We start from the raw sequence: 20,846 nt of genomic DNA on the forward strand, positions 1-20,846 counted from the left end.
CTCATCTGACAGGGAGGAGCAGGACAGATTGATGGAAGATGCAATGGTAAGAGATGAGCTCAGGATTATCCTCTTTCATTCTTGACACAGCTCCTTTCTCTCTCCCTATCATGGCAGGGGCTACATCTGTGGTTATTGAAACCACTTGTTTTGGCTCTATTCCTCGCTTCGTTAACATCTCCTTAATGGCGAGGTAGATGTCCTCTCCTCTTGTACTGGTCTGAAGGGGAGTTAGAACTAACATGTCTTCACAGAACACTTTCTTGTCTTTGTTGAAGAACCTTACATAAATTAACAGCTGAGCATTGTCAGAAACATCAGTGGACTCATCTACAGCTAAGCGTACACAGGGTGCCTTATGAAGGGCTTCATCCAGCATACTTTATACTTCACTCCTCTTTGTGGCTGATGATGCTGACAAAGGTATTTGCTTAATTTGTTCATAAAGCTCTTCTTTTTGTTTTCCCTCAAGCAAGGTTTGAGCTACTGCACTCATGCACTCTTTGACAACCTCTCCATCAGTAAATGTTTTTTTGTTTTGACCCAAAATCCAAGCCAATCTGAGGGAACATTCATTAGCACGTTGTTGGGCAGTGAATGAATGGGTCAGGATCCTGGTGGAATGATCATATTGGGCTCTCAGACTGCTTATTTTTTGTGACCTCAGTTCTGAGTTGAGAGGGAATGTTTGGTCAAACACTTTATGTTTGGTCTCATAGTGGCGTTTCACGTTGGCACTTTTAATCAGCGCGACAGTCTCTGAACAGATGAGAGACACTGGTTTTGTGCTCCCAGTGGGCAGGATGAACATGAATGAGTCCGTCCACTCAGGGTTAAAAGCTCTGTTCTCACTGTCCACTTTCCTCTTCTTAGAGAGCGCCATGTGTAAATATGTGTCTCTCCCTGTCTGCCGCTAACACACCTGTTCACTCTCCTCTCCGCTTCTCTCCCTGTATCGCTGCTCTTCACTCAGTCTCCTCTCCGTCTGCCGCCGTCTTTTCTCACTGTATCGCTAACTCTTCTCTTGACTGACTTTCCCCTTCTCTTACTGTATCGCTAACTCTTCTCTTCACTCACTGTCTCCCGCTCTCTCGTCTCTTCTTCTGTGTTTCTCTCGCTGTATCGCGCTCTCATCTCTTCTTCTGTGTTTCTCTCCCTGTATCGCTCACTCGTCTCTTTCGCCCCCTGTTGGCGGCGGTTAAAATAGAATTGCCCCGTCAAAAATGTAAATCCCCTATTAATGTATCGATTATAGGTCCGGGTCCGCATAGGTCGGCGTCTGGGTCCGGACCCGGACCGCGGTCCGCCTGTTGCCGATCCCTGTTCTAAACCATCAACGTGTATTTTAGACCCGATTCCAACTAAGCTGTTAAAGGAAGTTTTTCCATTAATTAGCACTTCTCTATTAAATATTATGAATATGTCTTTATTATCAGGCTATGTTCCACAATCATTTAAAGTAGCAGTGATAAAACCTCTTCTTAAAAAGCACAACCTCGACCCAGAGGTTTTAACCAATTATAGACCTATTTCTAATCTCCCATTCCTCTCAAAGATTATTGAGAATGAGGTCGCAAAGCAGTTGCGTGATTACTTAAAAAACAACGATTTATTTGAAGATTTTCAGTCTGGCTTTAGAACACAACATAGCACAGAGACAGCCCTGGTTAAAGCCACAAATTACCTTCTAATGGCCTCTGACAAGGGACTTGTCTCTATTCTTGTTTTGCTCTATCTCAGTGCTGCATTGATACTATCGACCATGACATCCTATTGCAAAGAATAGAGCACTTAGTTGGCATAAAGGGAACTTCTTTATGCTGGTTTAGGTCCTATCTATCTGAACGCTCTCAGTTTGTACGTGTCAACGATGAATCTTCCGTGCAATCAAAGTTAGCCATGGAGTGCCACAGGGCTCAGTGCTTGGACCTATTTTGTTCACATTATATATGCTTCCGTTAGGCAATATTATAAGGAATCATTCTGTAAACTTTCATTGTTATGCGGATGATACTCAACTATATTTATCCATCAAGCCTGATGAAACCAATCACCTAAATAAAATTCAAGACTGCCTCAAGGACTTAAAGACATGGATGACCTTAAACTTTTTGATGTTAAACACGGCTAAAACTGAAGTTATTGTACTCAGCCCAAAGAATCTACGAAACATACTATCTAAAGATATACTAGTTATGGATGGCATTAATTTGGCCTCCAGTGAGACTGTAAGGAATATTGGTGTTATATTTGATCAGGATTTATCCTTTAACGCCCACATAAAATCAATCTCAAGGACTGCCTACTTCCATCTACGAAACATTGCCAAAATTAGGCATATCTTGCCTCAAAACAATGCAGAGAAACTAGTCCATGCATTTGTTACTTCTAGGCTGGATTATTGTAACTCCTTATTATAAGGGTGTACCAAGAAGTCAGTTAAGTCCCTTCAGCTGATTCAAAATGCTGCAGCACGTGTACTAACCAGAGTTGGGAAAAGGGACCACATTACTCCTGTTCTGGCTGCTTTACACTGGCTCCCTATAGAGCACAGGATATAATTTAAAATTTTTCTTCTCGCCTACAAAGCCCTTAATGGGCAGACGCCATCTTACCTTAAAGAACTCATTATAACCTACTGTCCTACTAGGGCATTGCGTTCCAAGAATGCACGGTTGTTGGTTGTTCCTAGAGTCTCTCTAAAAGTACAATGGGAGCCAGAGCCTTTTCTTATCAAGCTCCACATTTGTGGAATCAGCTTCCAGTTTGTGTTCGGGTGGCAGACACCCTATCCGTTTTTAAGAGTGCGCTTAAGACCTTCCTTTTTGATAAAGCTTATAGTGATAAAATAAAATAATCTAATAAGAGTGCATTGACGTAGATACGTTGTGCCTCTTCACCTATACATTTTATTTCTTACTCTTTCAACATACATTGCATTTACAATTAATATTAAGAAAGTTCACAATTGATACCATTAAATACCGTTTGGGATTAATAGGACGAGTTTGTCATAAACATTCGTGCTTAGATGGAATAAAAGTGTTGAGATGTTCTCAAAAATGGGAGTTTTCACAATGCTTTTTAGTTTTTATTGAAACAATTAAGTAATAAGGACAGAAAAATGTTCCGTGATGATTTATTTAGGTTTCAGCTTTATTAATAATGAAGATTACATTTTGTAATAATTCCTTTAAGTGTTCCAAAAATATATTCATTAACTTTAATCAGATTACTTGTTTTAAAAATATAGCGCTGAATACAGTTAGTTTTGTATTCTGTTACAAATCTAACCATGCTTGTAACACACAACTTAGATAAACAATTTGAAAAAGAATAGAATAAGCAAGTAGATAAAAGATGAATCTATAGTGGTTAAGAAAGGTGTCTTAGTTTTGCCTATTAACTTAGAACTGAAGTAATGAAGAATAGGAAGACTGTTACCATTAATGGGTTTAACATTCACATGTTTCAGCATTCCTGACCATATAGACACTCAGCTGTTTTATTTTGTAACCCGCTGGGGGAGAGATTTAAATTGAGTTTTTCTCAGTAGCTGATTTGCTGTGATTACAGCAGCATTGGATAGTTGTGCGCCACCTTTGGGTTGTACTCTGAATCGGTGTGTTGGTGAAAAGTTGCTCACTACAGAAACAGAAGAAGTGTGCAAAGGACGCATCTCTGAGGAGGTTTTGACAGTTTGCTTGTGCCTCGTTGTCAAGGCAACAGTGGTGTGAAGAGGTACTGCAGTTTTTGGGGATTTTTGCTGTACAGAGGACAACGTGTGTCTGCTGATTGTATCACATTGATCCAGAGGTCCCTTCCCCCTCAGGACATCCCAATGCCAGAGAGAGTTTCCTTGGAGCCCACTGACCAGGGCCGGTTCTAGCTTTTTGGGGACCCTGCCACTGACTACAGCTGAAGAGGACAATGAATCATTGAATGTTCTCAATATGACAAGATCAAGAGACAGGCTGGTCTCAGTCTGTTCAGACTCTGAAGAAATCATGCACTGATTTTACAGCATAACTGTGCAAGAGTTTACCAGAAGGTGGTGTAGAACGATATGCTTAGTGTTTAGGAAAGGAGGCTGATTGTTTAATGATGGTCTGGAATACTGAAAAGATTAAAGTTTAATATCCTTGTTTGGCAAACAAGACCTCTGATTATTATGTCACACATGATAATCTTGACATAGTGACTAGCTATGGGTAAACGTGTGGACGTTATACCATTATTATCATGAACTAAAAATAAATAGGGAAATAGTATCTGGTTAAAGATGAATGGATTTCATATCCTATAGAGGATTAGTTATATTGTGAATACTTCACAAGGTATTTACTAATGTATTTTAAAGAACACATAAGAACACAGGTCCAGTTTTGTTTTGTTTCTAGATTAAATTGTCCATTACCAAAACTGTTCAGCTTAGGTCTAGCTTTAGACTTTAATAGTAATAGAGTATTTAGGCTTATTTTTGTATATCTGACATTTTTTAAATATGTTGGCTATTCACTAGATAGAGAGATGGCATTACTCTCCATTTGTTAAGAACATTTCTGAAGATTGAATATTTGTTTCATTTCTAATATTCCTATTTAAGACGTAATTTTAGAGTAACAAGGCTGATGCTGAAATTGGAAAATATGTTAGTGGTTTGCATGATGTAAACAAAAAAAGGTTTTGTTTGTTCAACCTCCAGTTAGATCTGAAACAGTAATAATGATTGATTTGGCCAAAGCTTAGTTTAACATCCTGATGTAACATTATGAGGTATGTTCACTTCTAAGGGTAAACAAATTGATCAAATGGATTATTATTATTATTGATTAATTTGGAATATTAATTCAAAAGGCCGTTTTCTGCAGGTTCACTTAAGAATGCCTTGCATGAACATTTGTCAGGTATTGTGTTTCCTAGGGGCGGTATATTAATAAAGTGTATTGATCATTTGTTTGTTAAACATCTGAAGACAATGGTGCTGCGAACACGAGAAAAACTTTGTTGCATTGGTTGACATCAACACAATGATATCACTAGTACAACTCCAGCTAGTAGAATATTAAAGTCTCTGCAGAACACGACACATGGCCAAAAAGACTGAGACCAAATGACCTTTGACCCTGACTGACAGTGTGACTTGAGAAAAGCACTATCAATGACATACTCTGGGGCTGACCGAACTTGACTTTAAAACCTGACAGTGTGAGTGTGAATGAAATTCCTGCATGTGATCAGTGTAACTGCATGATTCTAAAACAATAACTAACCAAGCATGTTTTTAGACTAACACATTATTCTGGAGCTCCAAGGGAAACGAGAGGTTTCCTAAAATTTTTTGACATGTTTCTAATATTGATTGAGTTATAACAGGTAACACAGATGCAGAATCAGTGGCCAAGGGGCTACTGAGAGAGGTAATTCCAGAATGAGAATGAGAAGGTGAACTGTGCTAATGAAAACAATTTTGTAATATTTCAACAGGTATTAAAGTAACTGAGGTTTGAAATGTAGAAAGAACATATTACAGTTCAGTTAAAACATAGTAATGTAATGAGATAGAATTTAATTTAGACAACATCTTGTAACTAGCCTGGTAAAGAAGTAAAAGCCATATACTTTTTGGTTTAGATCATTATTGGGATGTACATTTAATTTAAATTCATAATAGAAAGACATTTGATGACAGTATGTTGGATTTCTGTATTCATTTTTCAGCTTGATAATATCTAAGCAGTGACAAGTAGAAGCAGTATCACCAGGAAATTATTCACTTTGTCAGTATCATGATTTTAGTTGTTTTTAATCCATAACATTAGTGTGTTTCTTTACAAGAGACATTAGCAGTTCATATTATATTTAGATTTTAAATAGGATCTCAAGGATTTCATTTAAAAATAACACAGATGCTTGTCAGAAATTCAGAGCTATTGAAATATGTTATTTAGTTCACCTGAAGATGTTGGGGTTTATTTTGTTGACACAGGCCAAGTATTAAGATTCTGAAGCTGCACTGGCAGATAGGAGGTCTGCAACTAATTTAGAAAACCTGTTCAGACTGCTGTTGTTTTAAGACACCCCACCAACAGGCTCCAAGCAGCCTACCAGTGGTGGGTCAAACACCTGAGGGCCCAGAAGCCCTGAGCGTAGACTTGAGGGGTGGGTATCAGATTTCTCCACACAGGTTGCTGACGCCAAAAGGGGGACCCGAGGAGCAGGAGGCCGACACAGCGGAGTTCGTCTGGCTGAAGGTGGCTCAACCCCAGGTTCTCCGGCCTCTACAGAGTGACCCAGAGGACATCTCATGCCGTCCGCCAAGGAGCAAAGGGGGACATCTGGTACTACTGGAGCCAGTGTGCGGCGAGGAAATCACCGAGCAGGACCATGGAGGACATCAGGACAGACCTGGCTATCATCAATGAGGACATCCCTACAGCAGACGACTCGGAAGCTGTCATCAGCGGACTGGAGGAGAAGGACCTCGCGGACATCCCTACAGCAGACGACTCGGAAGCGGCTGTCAGCAGGCTGGGGAACTTCTCGAGGCAGCAGAGGAGTCTACTTCTCTCTGATCAGATTCATCAGTTCCACCTTTGAAGGAAAGGCCGCATCTCCCCCTCCCTATCAGCTGCCCTTGTTGGCGTTTTCCGCTGAGGGGGGGGGGGGGGGGGGGCCCTGATGATTCAACAACACACAAGGATGCTGCTTTCTGGCACTCAGGTTCACACTCTAATAGTTCCTTCACTGACATTGAAAGTTGTGTTTTGTTCCCAAAGGTTTAAGGTTGGGGAGCAGACACTGTGGCAAGGAATGACAGTAGCTATGTTTCAAATGTCTTATGTGAGTTGGTCTCGTGGGGTGAGACCAAAAGGGGGAATTGAAGTATTATTTGAATTATTTGAAGTATTAAAGTAACGTGTTATGGCAGGAAAGTTCAATCTGGTATATTCATTTTAATGTCACCTTATATAGAATGTGTGTTAAACTTGTGATTTCTGCATTGAGTGACTTCTGCCTAGCAGATACCAAGAAGAGGCCCCTAGGGTCTCTCTGTTAATTATCAATAGTCCTTGCAATTAACAGGGGAATTCCCGGATACATTTTCAGATATAAGGCAGTTAAAGTATTGTAGAATTAATGTTTATCTCCTACACATCCTGCAGGCCTTGAGACTTGGGTCACCCAGCAGTAAATGAGATAAAGGTCCTTTTGAGCTTATCAATAAAATGTATTAATTCCTAGTAAGCTGACTTTGGGGTGAAGGGAAGTTCAGGGAAGCCATTAAGCCACAAGAACAATTAACTTCTGTTAAAGATACATGATACGATGTTTGTGTGTGTTGAAGATGTTTAGGGGGAATGAGTATGTGTCCTGTCAAAGAGTCCTCTGTCATGACTCCAAATCATTGATTGGGGGATCTGCCTGAGGGCAGAGGGACAGAAACACACACACACACACACACACACACACACACACACACACACACACACACACACATACACTGTGAAGCAACAGATGGAATCAACAAACTGACTTACTACCTGGGATCCCGCCCAGAAGGGAAACCGACCAATGGAACACTGCCAACTCACTGTCTAGCTCGCTCAGAAGTGAACTCTGTGTATAAATGTTGTGATCATTTTGAAGATCGGCGCTCTTGTTTTTTGTTTTTGACTTGCCGTTCCTGAGACGTGTCTCATACGGTGGTAGAACCTGAGCCCGGACTACTCTGCAGAGTGCTTCGTGATTCGGTGATGTATTTGTATGTTTGCACCATTAAAGCAGATTATTGTTTAACCCTTATCCTGGCTGCTTTGCATTTTTCCTTCTTTTGAGAACCCGCTCATATAGGAACGGCGCGGAGCAGAGATTCTGCCCCAACACTCTCCACCTCTGTTTCCTACTTCTTACTTGCTACCCTTTTCCCTCAACCTATCCTAAGGGAGTACATGTATGTAGACACGTTAGTTTAGCTGCTATAGGCTTGGACTGTTGGGGAGGGCACCTTACTCCGTCTTTCTGTCTGTTTGTACCTGTGTACTCTCATGTTCCGATTAACCCAGCTTCCCCCAAATCTATTTTCTGTGTCCATATATACGCCGGGATCCTGAGTCGAGGCTAATCCTGTTGCTGTGGTCGTGTGTCCTGGATCCTGAGTCCTGGACTTCGAGTCGTGGCTGTACCTGTCTCTGCGGTCCTGCCAGACTCTCACCATACTACTTCCCTGATGGCTCCCACAAGATTGCTGACATCCTCGTGGATTCATCTTCTTATTATAGACACATGCATTTCCAAAAATTTGGACTACCTATGTTGTAAATGTATTATCTTTTCGATTTACACACAGCATCTATTGCACGTCTGTCTGTCCTGGGAGAGGGATCCCTCCTCTGTTGCTCTCCCTGAGGTTTCTCCCATTTTTCCCTTTAAACTGTGGGTTTTCTCTGGAAGCTTTTCCTTGTACGATGTGAGGGTCTAAGGACAGAGGGTGTCGTGTTGTCATACTGATATTCTGTACAAATTGTGGACACCACTGAGACAAATGTAACATTTGTGATATTCGGCTATATAAATAAACATTGATTGAAAAATAAAATAAACATTGATTAAACACTATTCCACATTAATATAGTTTCAACTAACATATTTACTTACAGACAATGCGATTAACAAGTCTCCAGACGATGGATGCAGCCAGATTGTGGAGCTAACAAAATGGGACTGCCACATGTAATTTCCCGATTGACTGATAGAACTTCCTGTATGACTATTTCCTGTGATAGATAAAGCTGCGCTATTATCAGTCGCCACAAGGGGCTCCCAAAAATACACAGCTCTATACACAGAACAAAACACAGCCTATGCGGTCCACGGAGGACCCAGCCCACTTAGACCGGGTAGGCAGGACCGAGCGGCCTACGAAATTAGACGGTCAAGCCTATGGAGCGCTTTGTATTTACGTCACGTGATACGCGCTGTTCTGTTGCGGATCCAGAAACGTTACTTTTACTTTTTTACTTTAAATATTTTTTGGAGATCACCGACAGCGATGAAATAAAGAGGACCATGGCCAGGTAAATACGATTAAGCTGATCCTTTAGCCCCCAGTAATGTTACAATAGTAAGTTAAAGGTGGGGTAGGTAAGTTTGAGAAACCGGCTCGAGATACACTTTTTGTTATATTCCATGGAATGGTCTTAACATCCCGATAGCAATGACTATCTTAAGTGCTTTGACAAAAAATCCATAAAAAAATGTCATCTGTGGAAGCCGTAGTACTGTAAAAAGCACGACCAATCATTTTAGCCAGTCCGGCTAAAATAACTGGATGGCCTACCTGCCTGTCAGCCTTCCATCTGTGCACAAACTTATCTCGTGCCCTCATTGGTCATGTGCGCGTTCGTGTGTGTTGGAGGAGAAGCTCTGTAAGGAAGTGGCAGATTTGTTCCGGCTGTGTATTTTCAAATTCTAGCGCACTCGAGCTGGTTTCTCCAAAATTACCTACCCCACCTCAAGTACATTATAGCTGACGTAATATAATCATATTATTTCATATTTAAAATAAGTCTTAATTTTTCTGTACTAATACAACAATATGTTTTTTAAATGAACAAAAGCATGTTGTATAGATTGATTCTCAACAATATTAGTGTTCTAATCTTAATAGCTATGATTATATCAATTTATATTCTCCTTCTTCCCCTAAACCAGCCCAGATGATGTCCTACTGACCCCAGGTCAGCACCTCCAGGACAGGTCCAGCAGCACCGTGACCCCCCGCTCTGCTGAAATACCCAATTAAACATTTTCTATGACCTATTTTTTGTATTAATACAATTAAACTGAACTTAAGACAGTTTAATGACCTAGAGATATCCTATTATTCTACTGCTTGTGTACACATGTTGTAAATAATGGTTAAAACATCAGTAAATGAAATAAACAATGTGTTTAACAATTACCATTTTCATTTTATCACAAAGTAGAGGTAAGAATATATCCATCCTCTCTCTGCAGCTTCATGTCTTCTATTATTATAACTTTCATAATTGAGACAGAGGAAATCAATCATATTATTTAACATCATCGGCAGTAACACAAATATCGACAAAAGTGTGTTTATCAAGTTGTTTATTTGTATTATATATGCATCAAGTACATAGAAGCAGCTGTTTGGGGAATCAGACAGACTCAAGCTATAATCGTTAAATATCTACGTATTAAAAGAAAAGACACATACAAAATCAAATTCTGAAACTAAGACACAAGTCTGTAGGACGGCAGTAAGCAGAGGTCTGGGAGGAGGATGTTCCTGATCGCCGTTTTGCTTTCTTCAGCACCACGGGGTGTCCAGGTGGATGGCAGCTCGGTCCTGATGATCCACTGGGGGTAGGGGTCCTTCTCCAGCACCTCGGGGGGTCCAGGTGGATGGCAGCTCTGTCCTGATGATCCACTGGGGTTAGGGGTCCTTCTCCAGCACCACGGGGGGTCCAGGTGGATGGCAGCTCTGTCCTGATGAAATTAAATAAACTTTAACCTAAATAAAAGATGAACAAATCTGGTGGAAATATTTAAAATAGTTTTTTTTTTTGCCGTACCTCAAAGCAGCATGAGCTGAATAAAAAGGTTATAATGTTGTCCCCAAGTTTAATAAACATTAAAAAATTGCAAAATGTCAGAGAAATAAATAAAGCAAACAGCAGCTACACGTCAGGGTAGCATTTTATAAATCCCACAATACTGTAGGCTATACAGATCTAAATGTTTTCACTTTGGTCTATTTATGTAATATAAAGTATAACTTATCTATAACAGAGCCAAGATCTCTGTATGACTTTAGTAAACTTCTGAATTGAATTAAGAATAAGTGTGAACCAACAGTGCGTCCAGCTAGCTAGTTAGCGTCACTAACGTCACGTATTTATCCGTATTATTTAACGAAAATGTACGTTTTAATGCCCCTTGGGTTTGACGTGTGTGACGTTAGTTAATTTAAAGTAAGTTGAAACCCAATACTCACATTTATTAGTGATTCCTCCGCTTGCTGCTGCTTTTAAATCCACTCTGCTGGGGAGACCGGACCGCCTGTTCATTTGAAAAAAACTCACTCTTCCCTGCGTGCATTGCACCGTGGGATATGGTAGGCCGCGGAGGATACATCAGATGTATCCTTCAAATCTGGGAAAATAAGGCCGCATTCATGGGCTGCATTTGGAGGAGTCTCGTCTTTTGTTTGAATTGGGACAGCCTTCTTTCGGCGGAATTAACGTATGCGGTCTACAAATGCAGCCTCCGAAGGGTGCAGACCCTGAATTGAGACACGGCCAATGTCTGTACATGTGTTAATGTTGTTCTCCTGGTATACATTATAGTATTACGGCAAGATCTGGATGAATCAGCTGGAGAGGACGCTGGCATTGACTGTTCGCTGCTTCTCCGCCTCTGTCACCCTCTATCACTCTCAGCTACCATTCGTTCTTCAAACTTTCGAATTGGACCACTGCCCTGCATTACACATCTTTAATGCAATGCACATTGTTTTTAAATTTTTACTTATTTTGGACTTCTGCCTCCGTTGCTGGCTGTAGCCGGCTGCCCTCACGTAGCCATCAAAATGCCGGGTGGCTATTGCTATCTGCTACATCGCCTACTGTCTGTCTCCCTCCCACGCAACAATCGTGGACTCTCTCTGCCTCCTGCCTTCATTTCTGGGGTGCATCTGTCCCGTCCTGCTGTTCACATCCTCCTGCCATGTCGTGGATCTTCCTCGTCTCCACAACAATCCTCCACCTCTGTGAACCTAGCCCGCTAGCTGCTATCGCTGCCATCACACTGCTCCCAGCCATTCCGCCTGTCATCATGCTGAAATACTCCATCTCACAGCTGCTGTCATTGACTAACTCCTCCACTCCGTCTTCCATCTCAGTCATCAGACATCTTGGACTCCTTCGTCGACCCCGCTACATTCACCGAAGCACTCTCCGCAGTTTTGTTTACCTTCAGCACGGACAATCCATTGCATCCATCTGCTCCACGCAGTCACCTGACGCGTCATCAGAACGCAACTCCTACTGCTCCTCTTACATTCTCCCCCGCTCACCTACACTCCCAGCTGCACGGAATACCTGGAGCGGATCCCACTCCCCTCCGCCTCCCAACACATATAACAAGCCATTTCTCCCCACCATCAAGCCCCCCTCCTCTGCTCCACTGCCCCCTCTCTCATGCCCACCCCTGCGCTGCTAACCTAGACAACCTCATACCTCTCCAGCCTGCCACCACCCCTCCAACCCCCCACTTGACCAATTTTGCCCTCCTAAATATACGGTCAATGTTTTCAATGTTTATTTATATAGCCCAATATCACAAATGTTACATTTGTCTCAGTGGACTTCACAGTTTGTACAGAATATCAGTATGACAATACGACACCCTCTGTCCTTAGACCCTCACATCGTACAAGGAAAAACTTCCAGAGAAAACCCACAGTTTAAAGGGAAAAATGGGAGAAACCTCAGGGAGAGCAACAGAGGAGGGATCCCTCTCCCAGGACGGACAGACGTGCAATAGATGCCGTGTGTAAATTGAAAAGTTAATACATTTGCAACATAGGTAGTCCAAATGTTTGGAAATGCATGTGTGTATAATAGGAAGATGAATCCACGAGGATATTCATCCAGGACTTATGATCCAGGAACACAGCCACGACTCAAGATCCAGGACTCGCGATCCATGACACAGGACCGCAGGATCATCCATAACTCCGGATCCCGGCGTATATAGACACCAAAAAGAAAGAAATTTGGGGAAGCTGGGTTAATCGGAACATGAGAGTACACAGGTATAGACAGAGAGAAGGAAGAAGTACGATGTCCCCCGACAAACTAAGCCTATATCAGCAAAACTAGTGGCTGAATCTAATCAGCCCTAACTATAAGCTTTATCAAAAAGGAAGGTCTTAAGCGCACTCTTAAAAACGGATAGGGTGTCTGCCGCCCGAACACAAACTGGAAGCTGATTCCACAAAAGTGGAGCTTGATAAGAAAAGGCTCTGGCTCCCATTGTGATTTTAGAGACTCTAGGAACAACCAACAACCCTGCATTCTTGGAACGCAATGCCCTAGTAGGACAGTAGGGTATAATGAGTTCTTTAAGGTAAGATGGCGCCTGCCCATTAAGGGCTTTGTAGGCGAGAAGAATAATTTTTTTAATTCTATCCTATGTTCTATAGGGAGCCAGTGTAAGGCAGCCAGAACAGGAGTAATGTGGTCCCTTTTCCTAACTCTGGTTAGTACACGAGCTGCAGCATTTTGAATCAACTGAAGCAACTTGACTGACTTCTTTGTAAACCCTGATAATAAGGAGTTACAATAATCCAGCCTTGAAGTAACAAATGCATGGACTAGTTTCTCTGCATCGTTTTGAGGCAAGATATGCCTGATTTTTGCAATGTTACGTAGATGGAAGTAGGCGGTCCTTGAAATTGATTTTATGTGGGTGTTAAAGGATAAATCCTGATCAAATATAACACCAAGATTCCTTACAGTCTCACTGGAGGCCAAATTAATGCCATCCATAGTTAGTATATCTTTAGATAATTTGTTTCGTCAAGTACAATAACTTCAGTTTTGGTCGTGTTTAACATAAAAAATGTTAAGGTCATCCACGTTTTTAAGTCCTTGAGGCAGTCTTGAATTTTATTTAGATGATTAATTTCATCAGGCTTGATTGATAAATATAGTTGAGTATCATCCGCATAACAATGAAAGTTTACAGAATGATTCCTTATAATATTGCCTAACGGAAGCATATATAGTGTGAACAAAATAGGTCCAAGCACTGAGCCCTGTGGCACTCCATGGCTAACTTTGGTTTGCATGGAAGATTCATCGTTGACACGTACAAACTGAGAGCGTTCAGATAGATAGAACCTAAACCAGCCTAAAGCAGTTCCCTGTATGCCAACTAAGTGCTCTAGTCTTTGCAATAGGATATCATGGTCGATAGTATCAAATGCAGCACTAAGATCGAGCAAGACAAGAATAGAGACAAGTCCCTTGTCAGAGGCTATTAGAATGTCATTTGTGACTTTAACCAGAGCTGTCTCTGTGCTATGTTGTGTTCTAAAGCCAGACTGAAAATCTTCAAATAAATCATAGTTTTTTAAGTAATCACACAGCTGTTTTGCAACTGCTTTCTCAATAATTTTTGAGAGGAACGGAAGATTAGAAATAGGTCTATAGTTGGCTAAAACCTCTGGATCGAGGTTGTGCATTTTAAGAAGCGGTTTTATCACTGCTACTTTGAATGATTGTGGAACATAGCCTGATAATAAAGACATATTCATAATATTTAATAAAGAAGTGCTAATTAATGGAAAAACTTATTTTAACAGCTTAGTTGGAATCGGGTCTAAGATACACGTTGATGGTTTAGAAGAGAGAATCATTGAATTTAATTGTTCAAGGTTTATGGCTGAAAAGCATTCTAGTTTACTATCTAGTGTAATATTAGAACTTACGTTTCCGGGAGCTGTTGATAACACTATACTGGTCAAAGGCAAGAGGTCATTGATTTTGTTTCTAAGAGTAACAATTTTATCATTAAAAAAGCACATAAAATCATTACTACTGAGTGCGATGGGAATAGAAGGCTCAGTCGAGCTGTGGCTCTCTGTCAGCCTGGCTACAGTGCTGAAAAGAAATCTTGCATTATTCTTATTCTACATCTATTAATGAAGAGTAGTAGGCTGCTCTCGCTTTACGCAGTGCTTTCTTATATTCATTGAGAGTAATATGCCAAATTAAACGAGATTCTTCAAGTTTAGTGGAACGCCATATCCTTTCAAGTTGTCTCGACTTTTGCTTTATTTTGCGGGTTTCGGCATTATGCCATGGAGCTAATCTATGTTGTTTTATTTTCTTCTTTTTCAAAGGAGCAACAGAGTCTAATTTTATTCGCAGCGCATCTGTAGCACTATAAACAACATGATCAATTTGGGGTGGTGTACATTTTGTATAAGTTTCCTCCCTTACATTCAGACATGCTATCGAGTTAAGTATTGGTGGAATCTCTTCCTTAAATTTGGCTATAGCACTAACAGATAGGTTTCTGCTGCAGGAGCTTTTGGCTAATGCTTAGTAGTCTAGTAACAGTACTTCAAAGGTTACTAAGAAATGGTCGGATAAAGCAGGATTATGCGGTTCGACTAATAGTTGCTCAATTTCAATACCATAAGTCAGAACAAGGTCGAGAGTGTGATTATAGCAGTGGGTTGGTTTATTTACACTCTGACAGAAACCAACATAATCCAATATAGAGTTAAATGCAACAGTAAGGCTATTTTTATCATCGTCAACATGAATATTAAAGTCACCTACGATAATTACTTTATCTTTTTTAAGAACCAAAGTTGATAAAAACTCAGAGAATTCTGATAAGAATTCTGAATAAGGACCTGGTGCACGTTACACTGTAACAAATATGATTGGCTGCACAGTTTTCCAGGTCGGATGTGTAAGACTAAAAACGAGGCTTTCAAAGGAGGTATAATTTAATTTTTGTTTAGTATTGATAAGTAAACTTGAGTCAAAGATTGCTGCAACTCCACCTCCTCGGCCCGTGCCTCGGGCAATATGAGTATTGATATGGCTGGGTGGAGTGGCCTCATTTATGCTGACATATTCTTCATGTCTCAACCAAGTTTCAGTGAGACAGCATATATCAATATTATAATCTGATATTAAATCATTTACCAATATTGCTTTAGATGCTAGAGATCTTATGTTTAAGAGACCACATTTAATCTTCCTGTTTTGTTGCACTGTAGTAGTTGTTACATTTACTTTTATTAGGTTATTATGTATGACACCTCTATTAGGTTTTACCTTAAATTGTCCTTGGGCAGACACATGCACCCTTAATATTGGGTATTTTATTTGGTTCGGGATTCCTATGGATGATTGCCTAGGAGAGAGCGCAGAGATGCGTGTAAGACTGCGACTCTGCCTCCTGGTCTCAACTCCAGTTTGTCACGGATTAAGTCCACAAAGCCCTGAAATGTTTGCCGAAATGAATTTGCACCTTCCAAAGTAGGATGAATGCCGTCTCTCTTAATCAGACCAGGTTTTCCCCAGAAGGCTGGTCACTCAACAATAAAGCCCACATCCTTCACAAACTCATCCTGGACAAATCCATCGACTTCCTTCTGCTCACTGAAACCTGGCAACAACCCAATGACTTCTTCTCGCTCAATCAAACATCCCCCCCTGGTTTTAATTACATCACTAAACCCCGCCCCTCACGCCGTGGTGGTGGGCTGGCTGTCATCTACAACCAGAACATCCGGACTACAGAACTCACCCTCCCCTCAGTACCATCCTTCGAATTTCTCGCCTTCAAAACCCCTCCCTCACTGACAGTTATCCTCATTTACCGCCCCCCTAAACCACACCCCTCCTTCCTCTCTGATCTCACTGAATTCCTAACCATTGCTTCATCCCTCTCCCCATGTCTGTTACTCCTTGGCGACCTTAACATCCACATGGACTCCACCACCTGCAAACACGCTTCTGAATTTTCCTCCCTTCTGGACAATTTCTCATTTACACAACATGTCACCTTCCCCACCCACGATAAAGGACACATCCTTGACCTTGTCTGCTCCACCAACCTCACAGTACTTGACCTCCACCCCTGCCCCTTTCCCCTCTCTGACCACAAACTACTACAGTTCACCACCGCTTCCCCCATCCGCCGCCCCCCCCCCCCCCCCCCCATCCAGGAACATCACTTTCCGTAATTTACGCTCTGTCGATCCCCAGCAACTCGAACCTCAGCTCACCCGATGATCAACTCAACCACCCTCATTCAACCCTACTTGCCTCCCTCAATAGCTTGGCCCCCCTCAAAAGGAAAAATTTCACTTTTAAAACCTCCTCACCCTGGTTCACCCCTGCACTCCGTAAACTGAAGCAAACCGGCCGCCAGCTCGAACGCCTAACCATGAAATCATCCCTCACAGTTCACCATGAATCCTACAAACTCCATCTCACTACCTACAGAGACGCCCTCACTGCCGCAAAATCTGCTTACCTCTCCACCATCTTCATCGACCCCTCCCGTAACCCCAGGACCCTCTTCTCCACCGTCAACAAGCTCCTCAAACCCCGTGCTGACACCCTCTCTTCCTCCACTTCCACTCTATGCAGTTCATTCCTCCAGTTTTTCTCTGACAAAATCACTGCCATTAATGACTCCCTATCCGCTGCATCTGACACACAAACATCTCCCCCAACATCCGCCGCCACAATTCCTTCCTTCATCTCCCTTGACCTCCCGAGCCCTCCTCCCCACGGCATTCTCTCCCAGTTGACTCTGGTTACCCCCCTGAAATACTCCAACTGATCAGCTCCTCCAAACCCACAACCTGCTCGCTTGACCCTTTACCCACCCCTCTTCTGAAGTCCTGCCTCCCCGTCCTCTGCCCCTACCTTGTCAACCTTTTCAACTCCTCCCTGTCCCAAGGAACCGTTCCCTCTGCCTTCAAAACTGCTGCTGTCACTCCCATCTTCAAGAAACCCGGTCTGGATCCCTCCTCCCTCAGTAATTACCGCCCCATCTCCAACCCCCCCTTTCTCTCAAAAACAATAGAACGCATCATCTCCAAACAACTCCACCGCCATCTCCAAACAAATGACCTTTTTGAACCCCTTCAGTCTGGTTTTCGTCCTCACCACAGCACAGAAACGGAACTCATCAAAGTCCTCAATTCCCTCCTGACCTCTGCTGACACCGGTTCCCTCAACATCCTCATCCTCCTTGCAGCCTTCGATACCGTGAGCCACACCATCCTGCTTACCCGACTCCGGGATATCGGTATCGAAGGTACTGCACTCAGGTGGCTACAGTCCTACCTCTCCGACAGATCCCACTTCATCTCCCTCAACAATCACTCCTCTACCACAGCTTCAGTCACCCAAGGTGTTCCCCAAGGTTCAGTACTCGGCCCCCTCCTCTTCATCATCTACATCCTCCCCCTTGGTCAGATTCTCCGCCATCACAACCTGGACTTTCACTGCTATGCTGACCACACACAGATCTACCTCAGCACCAAATCTCCCCACAACCCCCCTCTCACACACATCGAATCCTGTCTGACTGCAATAAAATCCTGGATGTAACACAACTTCCTCAAACTCAACAGCAATAAAACTGAACTCCTCCTCATCGGCTCCAAATCCATCCTCAAAGAACTCCACTGGCTCCCCGTCTCACACCACATTCACTACAAACTCCTGGTCCTCACCTATAAAGCCCTCCACCATCTGGCCCCCCCCTACCTCACTGACTTCCTCATCCTCTACCAACCACCCCGGTCCCTCAGATCCACCTCAGCCGGTTTGCTTTCAATCCCCAAGGCCGAACTCCGGAGCTTCGGGGACAGAGCCTTCTCTGTGGCAGCCCCGAAGCTCTGGAACTCCCTCCCCCAAGACCTCCGTGAGTCTGATTCCCTCACCCTGTTCCAGTCCCGTCTCAAAACCCACCTCTTCAACTCTGCTTATCCTTAAACCCGCCCCTCCCCCCTCTGAACCAACATCCTCCTGACTGCTTTTCTGTTTTTGTTTTGTTTTTGTTTTTGTTTGTGTTTTTGTTCTTGTTTTGTTTGTCGACCTTACTCGTAATGTAAAGCGTCTTTGGGTCTAGAAAAGCGCTATATAAATCCCATTTATTATTATTATTATTAAATCCTGGAATACCAGAAAGCGCCATAAAACAAGACTTAGTTTTCTTACCAATCCGAAAGAGCAGAGAACTCTTTTTCTGGGTATGATATAATAGTTTTTCTAGTTTTGCAGATAAACGTGTGACTGTATTCAACATACCTGGTTTGTTGGTACTGTATGCATGGGTTATAGATGCACCTTGCTAATCAAGCTTGAACTGATCATTTGTTATGCCTATTCATGTAGGCTTTGCTCCTCTTCTGCAAATAAGTTTATGTTTATAAAAATATAACAGGATGGCGATGGCATTAGGCCAGTCATATGGCCATAAGCCAATGGGTGATTGTGTCCACCTATTGTATAGATTATATAAACAAGAAGCATGGTACAGCCTCCTGACTTAACAGTTTTCCAGTCTTGTTTATTTTGGACTGACTTCTGGCAGCATAGAAACATCCTTTTCCTTCTCCATCCACAATCAACAGATTATCCGGAGAAGGGTCACATAGGAGGCAGTTCAAGAAGGGGGCCACAAAATGTCATTTACTGGCCGCGTATTTACCTCTGACTGGGGGATTACAAAGTGCTCCAGTGCCAGGATGGAGGTACAATCCCTCCACCTGGTCCGGGGTTGCATCCTTATCAAGTGCGTGAACCACCTCAACTGGCTCTTTTCTGCACGAAGGAGCAACGATTCTACTCAGAGACCCTCCCGGATGAGTGAAAATCTCACCAAACCCTTAAGGGAGATGCCAGCCACCCTTCTAGAGAAAACTCATTTTGGCCGATTGTATTCGTAAACCTGTTCTTTCGGTCATGACCAGGTGAGAGTAGGAACGAAGATGGACCGGTAGATTGAGAGCTGAGCCGTCAGGCTCTTCATCAACGGTGCGATAAAGCAACTGGAATATGGCTGCTCCGTTTCTCCGGCCCATCTCATGCTCCATTGTCTCCTTGATTTACAGAGGGTGGTGAAAACTGCAGAGAACATCACCAGGACGGAGCTGCCATCCATGGAGGACCTTTACTCCCAGCGGCTCAGGAAGAAATCCCTCAGGATTATAAAAGACCCTCATCACCCCAGCCACAAACTGTTCAGTCTTCTGCCGTCTGGCAGGCGGTACCGCAGCATCCGGACATAAACAACCAGATTCAGAGACAGCTTCATCCCACAGGCAATAAGACTGTTAAACAACTGAACTGCTGAAACAATTTCATAACATTCATCTGCTACCTAGTAATTATTGATCTATTATCTAATATATCATTCCAATAACTTGCATATAGACTCGTATTGCAATATTCCACTTTTTTTTTCCCTCTCACTTTAAAAAAAATTATATTTGTATTACTTTTAATATAGTATATTTTAATATTGGTTAATATTGTCTGCTTATCTGTATTATTGTGTTGCATTGTTGGAGAAGCCTGTGACCTAAGATTTTCAACGACATAATTACTCTGTAGCTATGTTTGACAATAAAGAACCTTGAACCTTGAGAGCAAGAGCCCGAGATACTTGAACTCCATCACTTAAGGTAAGTACTAATCTCCTATTCAAAGTGGACAATCTATAGGTTTCCTGCAGAAAACCATGGCCAGCCGCTCCACACTTGGTTTGCGAACCGATCCAATCAGTGCTGAAGGTTGTATAGCCTTTTATTTCTGCCCAGAGAAATCAGCTTCAAGCACTTCTTATCAGACTTAATTACACGTCAATGGCGTTGAAGACGTTCTCCAACAACCGTTCCTCTGAACCAGGAAAATAAATTGAGGTGAGGAACAATAAAAGGAGCACCTATTTCTGAGATTTCTTGGAGTTGATGGCAAGACCACAAATAATAAGCTTCACAATGTTACGCTTTTGTGTGTACATAAGATATAAGCTGCTCTATTTGACTGTATGATGGAATCAGATGTGAACTGAGCAACCTGTAACATGTAGAGATTGTGTCAGACATATTCCACATGGGTTATAGTGCTGATTTACACATGGAGTGATGTGTACAATGTGGACTTTAAGACCATCATCAAAGACGTGCAAGACACAAAGAACATATTAATGAAGAAGACCAAAATTGCCTTATACATATTCAAATGTACACCTCAGGTTTGATG

General features: G+C 42.3%; 2 protein-coding genes across 15 annotated transcripts in view; one reads left to right on the plus strand and one right to left on the minus strand.

Annotated features, from left to right (window-relative positions):
- Nucleotides 1-16,706, plus strand: part of LOC307023166 (uncharacterized protein) — a 213,531-nt gene extending 196,825 nt beyond the window's left edge. The window contains exon 8 of the mRNA XM_079656267.1: nt 13,235-16,706. Coding sequence (XP_079512393.1) covers nt 13,235-13,247 — 13 coding nt within the window. The 3' untranslated portion in view covers nt 13,248-16,706. The remainder of the gene's footprint in view (nt 1-13,234) is intronic.
- Nucleotides 1-20,846, minus strand: part of LOC307023165 (protein 4.1-like) — a 196,965-nt gene that overhangs the window by 36,666 nt on the left and 139,453 nt on the right. The window lies entirely within an intron of this gene.

Source organism: Notothenia rossii, assembly GCF_949606895.1.
Source record: "Notothenia rossii genome assembly, chromosome: 10".
NCBI classification, from domain to species: domain Eukaryota; kingdom Metazoa; phylum Chordata; class Actinopteri; order Perciformes; family Nototheniidae; genus Notothenia; species Notothenia rossii.